Below are 6,000 nucleotides of genomic sequence, written 5' to 3'. Positions count from 1 at the left end.
TAATCCATATGTTAAGTACCATTTAACTGGGATTACTTCTTTGTTTTCTTTCCTTCTTTCTTTGAAGACACTTGTTTGCATGCACTGTTAGTCCCACATCTGATAGTTTACCATATGGATATAATTATTGTGTGTTTCCTTCCTACCAGTACTTTCCTTTTTTTCTAACTTAAGGTTCAGTCTTGGATGCTGCATCTGAACCAAAGACTTTATGAAAAGACAGGCTGCCATATTCATTTATCTTTGTATTTTCTTTTTAGTTTTGTTATTATGTATTATTTGTTTGCCAATAGCATTATGATAAAATAAACACTGTTAGCATGCTGGGAGATTCAGCATCAGTAGGTTAAAAGGTGGCCAAGGGTTAATTTGTTAAAGAGAAATCTTGTTGGGATGTCATGGTTTTGCTGTAGTCGCATACTTACTTGTTATTTTATTGAGTCTGCTATAGACTATGCTTTAAATATTGCTGCTCAATAGTTGCTTAATTGATGGCATTCCTTTGTTGTACACCAGGTTCAGAAGTACATCACATTTACTGGGAACAATGCTTAGAAGGAATGGTTCAGATAACAATTTTAGAGAACAAAGTAAGATCTTTTTTTTTTTAAGTATTTTTTCGTATTGTTTTAAAATTTACTTGGTTAATATATTTCAGTTGTGACTATGGTTTTTGTTTTTGCTTTTGTTTTTGTTCCCTGAAGGATTTTATGAAGATTTCCAAAAGGGTCCTTATTTTCTGCACAAAGTTTTTTGGTGTTTATCGGATCTTCTCTTCATTCTGCCTGCCTGGATTTACTTTGATTTTTTAAGTTACAGCAATGATTTGTAGTGCCAGTGTGTGTCAAATCAAGCAAGAAATATATATTTCATTGTTCTCTTTCAGATAACTGTGTGAAGTATACGTTGCCATTATGATATGGGAATAATATGTATTTTTCAGTATATAGTGAGGGTTTGTACTGTAACTGAGTCCAAGTTTCTAAAAGAAAACAAATATCTTACTTACCAAGCACTGCTAATAGGAAAGCTGAATTATTTTAAACAATTTTTAGCAAAATAAGTTCAACACAGTTTTCTAGAATACATTCAACTTGATCAAATCTGTTGTCTTTTCAATTTTTTTTTTTTTTTTTTTTTTTTTTTCCAGAAATAGTAGTTAAAACATTAAAAGTTTATTACATAAATAAAGCAAGGTTGCAGGAATTTTTGACAAGAATTCAAAATAGCAAAATTACTAGTGTGGCTACACTAGCTTACATATAACACAAATATGACTTGTAATAGTACAAGGCTACATTTCTGCATATAGAAATTGGAGTGACTTGATGGCATATATGTTAAGGTTTTTAATACTTAATGACAATTTCCCTCAGCACAGTGGATGAACGGGGAGGATAAAGAGGTCTTCAAAATAGCTTTATTCCTTCCATTCCTCCCTAGCATGTGCAAGGGCCAGAGATGAGAAGGAGAAAGGGGAGAGACACACAGTATGAAGAAGAGCAGCAGGCACGCAGTGTGTCTCCAGCTGGGACACTTGGTCTTCTCCTGGAGACACAGCCCACCCTGGCACACTGAATACAGCCATTGCAGGTTGCTAGAGCACCAGTGAGGTGCAGGCCTCCTCCAGCTCCACTATCACCAGCGAGGTGCAGGCTCTTCCAGCTCTGTAAGCAACCAGTGAGGTGCAGACTGCAGTACAGGGAAGCACAGGATGGGATCAAGTTGTGCCAAGTCTACAGGAGGTTATGAACACCTGACATGACTGAGGTCCCTCAGGAACTTCTGCTTGGGAAACATACACACCAACAAACTTTAATGTGTTGTTTAAAGAAAAAGCCATTCATCATGATTTTGATTTAGACTAGAGAGTCCCATATTCTGGGGACTGGTTGTTGAGTAGCTCAGACATGCACCCAGCAGGAGAGCTCCATCAGCTTTGCAGAAGGCAGCTGACCTGGCAGGTCTGTAGGTTAAGACATGAACTCCTGGGGCCAGACTCTTCCAAGCCCATCATGTCCCCCCCAGCTGCTTATGTCTGGGTATACATATAAAAAAAAAAAAAAAAAAAAAAAAAAAAAAAAAAAAAAAAAGGAGTAATTATCCAGGAAACTGCATAACGTAGGGTTTTATTTTTTTATTTCCCTATTACATTACAGAAGTGTTGTACAGAAATAGCAGCTCCGAGATTTAGCCAAGAAGACATTACAATTATCATTGGGATAGTGTTTAAAATTTAATCCAATACACTCCTGTAATTCCAGGTGTCCTGGGGAATCGAAACAGCAAGAGCAAAGAAGCTAGCAGCTGGTGGAGGGCATTTACCCTGACATGGCAGCAAGGGAAGGATGGCCTGGTGAGAAAATGAGGCTGTCTTATGGACAAGACAAGTAGCGTGTGAGTGTGAACAGCAAAACTGGAATGGAAGGAGAGGGGAAAAAGTTGTAAGAGAAAGAAATATACATTAGAATAGCAAAATAACTGGAATTATCAATATAAACTAGTCTAGAAGAAACCTGAAAATTTTTAATGCCCTGCAGGCAATTTACTCAAAAGTGTTGTTATACCCTTAGGTGTGATGAAAGCCCTCAGAAAGGGCTGAGGGCAAAGCTGGATTTGGTCCCTCAGGGATCTGCCCGTTGTTGTGGAGCTGCAACAGATCATAAGAATCTGAAACTTTGTATCTCACAGCAGGTCATGAATACCCAAGTATGCCACCTGTCTGCTGCGCTATCTGCTGTTCTGTTCCCAAAGCCTGGACAAGGATGGATGCTTTGTAAAACCAAACTGCTGTTTTGCTGCGTGTAGGCAGTTCAGAGTTTTTAGGCCTTCTGTCATCCACTCTCTGCAGAGAAAGAAAGCAAGTTGGCTTGGAGAGTCTGTCAGAAATCCTGAGCTTGCACATCTTGCCACCAAAAAGACAACCCCTGTGTCTAGTGCCTGGCTGCTGACCCAGAAACTAAGAAATTGTAATGAAAGTAAAAGCAACAACTGATTTCTATGATTCAGCTAAAACAACAATAATAGCATCACAAAACAAAACAAACTTGGATGCCACCGGATCGTGGCAGAGCAGCATGAAGCCTGAGCTGTGGTCAAAGTCTCCGGGTGCCCTCATCTCTGGTTCCTGCAAAGTTTGGTGGGACTGCTGTGCCGCCAGAAAAAGGATGGTGTACATGTGTGGGGATGTTCTTTCCCTGCTTTTCTGAAGCCAGAGAGACAAAACTTGTTCAATTTCTTATTTTCATTTCATTATTTATTTTCATTTATTTATTTATTTATACTTATTTATTTATGGGGGATTGGAGGAGGGGGGGGGGGGGAACCGGGGGTGTAGGATCGTCGCGGGGTCGGTGCGGTGGCACCGTGCTGCGTATGACTGCTTATCCCCCACCCTCCCCCCCGGCCGAGCTGCCGCGGGCTGCGGTTCCTCCTTCGCGCCGGCAGCGGGGCCGGGCCGGGCAGGGGGGCGCGGGCCGGGGCCGGGGCCGGGCGGGCGGGCGGCGATCCGGTGATCCGGCGGGGGGCGCGGGGAGCCAATGGGCGGCGGGGATCCGCCGGCGCGGCTCGGGGGCCCCTGGAGGAGGAGGAGAGGAAAAACCACGGGATTGAGCTCTGTCAGTGGCGCTCGCTGCTTCCGAGGGGGAAGTGCCGGGGAATAATTAATGTTTTTATTAAATTTGGAGGGAATTTTTTTGCAGCCGATCGCCGTGCGTGGCCTTCAGGTGGGTCTTCCCCGCAACTTTGTCGGGCGCCCTGGAGGATTGCGTGGTGGCGGGGGTTGGCCAGAGCGATCCCCGAGGAGAAGGCGGCGGGGTGCGTGCTGTGTGTGTGCGTGTGTGTGTGTGCGCGTGTGGGTGTGCGTGGCCGTGGCCGGCGGGCGCTGCCGCCGCTGCCGTGAGGTGCCGATCGCCATTACAGCAGAGCACACGGCCCCAGCCGGGGCTGCCAGTAGCGCGGATGGCCCGGGGGGATCTTGCGGGAGGGTACATAAACCCCTGCCTCTCGCCCGTCTTTCGGCTGCTGCCCCGAAGTGCTTTTGCTCCGGGTTTTCTCGGCAGAAGCGTGTAGCCCAGGTGAAGGCAGAGAAGGGAGGGTTGTTTTTATGAATGGGACTCTTTGAGGTTAATTAGCTATGCAAATGCAAGCAGTTCATTCATGTTTTTTTTTTTCTTTCTTTTTTTTTTTTTTTTTTTTTAAATCTAAAAGCCATCTTGTATTCCCCTCCAGGCTGATTGGAGTCTAGATTCCGAGGAAATCTCCAGATCCAATGCCCAGTAAATAAAACACTGAGCTCAGACTCTTGGAAGAGCCACAGAATGGATGGATTTTATGACCAGCAAGTGCCTTACATGGTCACCAATGTGAGTGATCATCTTAAAGTTGGTGTTTATAAACTTGACTCCGACTTATTTATGTGGGGGAGTTGTGCAGGCAGAGTATCTGCTTTGTTGCCGCTGTAGGGGTGACTCTTCATATGAGAGCTGTGCCTGCGAGACAAGCTTATCTTCCCATTATTGCAATAAACATAATGTTCTTTTAAAGGCAGTTTAAGGATGATTAAAAAATCCCAAACATAATCATTGGATCAGAAAGGCAAGAGCAGCAACTGCATCCAAAGTTTCTGGCTGTGTTTGCATCCACCACTCAGAAGAAAGAAATTGAGTCAAACCTTCTTTTTTTTTTTTTTTTTTTTTTTTTTTTTTTTTTTTTTTTTATTTGCTTTCAGGACTTTGCAAACAGTTTTATAAGTGACAGAGGAGGGAAAGACAGAGCAGTCGGTTATAGTCTTGTGTTTGGATTCTCCTGTGTATATTATGCAGAGAGGATCTATATGCTATTGTCTAGGTTTGTGTACTTTAGATGCTAAAAAATACATGGTTAGTATTGCGTTGCTTACATATTTGTCTGCACAAATAGAAATCTTCATGGATAGCTAGAATAATATTGCATTTAGACACAGGAATCTTTAGGAGGATGTTAGGTGCTCAGCAATATCTTCTGCTAGAAGCTTGAGGCTGTAAGAAGATCATTTTCTTGTTTGAAAATGTAAAGAATTCGTGCTGGCTTTGAGTATTCTTGATTAAATGTAAAAAAAAAATACCCTCAGATTTCTAAAGTAACTGATCTTTCCTGTTTATAGAATCCGCGTGGGAGAAACTGTAATGAGAGACCGACAAATGTCAGGAAAAGAAAATTCATTAACAGAGACCTGGCTCATGATTCAGAAGGTGAGGGCTTATTCTTCTTCCCCCCCCCCTTCACTTACTAATGCAGAGAAGCTTTCTTGAGAGCTCTTTATTTATTTATTTTGGAAATATATTTATCTAGATCTATCTGAATAAACAAGACAAGAAAATCGCATTTACCGTTGCAAAACAAACTGGCAAAGGCAATAAACTGATAAAGCTGATATTCTTTCCTTGATTTACCCTGTTGCATTTTAGGTATTGCTGCGCATGCGGCACATGAATGTCATGCACTGAGGCCAAGACTTTGCAGCATCTCAGACAAGTCATGGACAGAGTGCACCTGGTTTTATCTCCTTCAGGCCTCATGAGATTCAGAGCTTTCCATGTTCCCTCACTCTTTTCCGCTGGTGTATGCTCACTGGTGAGAGTAGGAACAGAAATGCTGGTGTGGAGATGCACTTTTGCCTTGTGGTATAGCTGCTGCTGTTGTGCCAGCATAACAATGATAGGGTTAAAAACCCTGGTAAGTTCAGTTAAGGAAGACCAAGACAGAAGATATTTTGAGAGCCAAAGTTTTGTAACTTGTTCACATCGGTAGCTGACATAACCAGGGCTTGAGATCTGTAGTCTGGTTGTCACTTCTCTAGGTTACAAGGTCAGTAGACATGCTCTCTTACACCCCTCTGAGTATGATAGGCATATAGGAGAGCACTCAGGGGCTAACAATACCCCCATATAAATCGTAGCAGGGTGAGGACTCGCTGAGATACTTTTTAAAACCCTACTTATTTGCTTAGAAAAGTTTTTT

The 6,000-nt window shown here is 42.6% G+C and overlaps 1 protein-coding gene across 3 annotated transcripts in view; it reads left to right on the top strand.

Annotated features, from left to right (window-relative positions):
- The first annotated feature begins 3,524 nt into the window (after positions 1 to 3,524).
- The window catches only part of ETV1 (ETS variant transcription factor 1), a 65,315-nt gene continuing 62,839 nt past the window's right edge, over positions 3,525 to 6,000 (top strand). Inside the window, exons 1-3 of one of the 3 annotated variants that reach the window (XM_052695395.1) lie at positions 3,525 to 3,725; positions 4,231 to 4,364; positions 5,144 to 5,231. In XM_052695395.1, the coding sequence (XP_052551355.1) occupies positions 4,320 to 4,364; positions 5,144 to 5,231 (133 nt within the window). In that variant the 5' untranslated portion in view covers positions 3,525 to 3,725; positions 4,231 to 4,319. Of the gene's footprint in view, positions 3,817 to 3,947; positions 4,077 to 4,230; positions 4,365 to 5,143; positions 5,232 to 6,000 lie in introns of those variants that run through there. The other 2 variants (XM_052695397.1, XM_052695396.1) reach the window with 2 other exon arrangements.

Source organism: Tympanuchus pallidicinctus, unplaced genomic scaffold, assembly GCF_026119805.1.
Source record: "Tympanuchus pallidicinctus isolate F22 unplaced genomic scaffold, pur_lepc_1.0 scaffold3, whole genome shotgun sequence".
NCBI classification, from domain to species: domain Eukaryota; kingdom Metazoa; phylum Chordata; class Aves; order Galliformes; family Phasianidae; genus Tympanuchus; species Tympanuchus pallidicinctus.
This window is presented reverse-complemented; position numbering and strand designations above follow the sequence as displayed.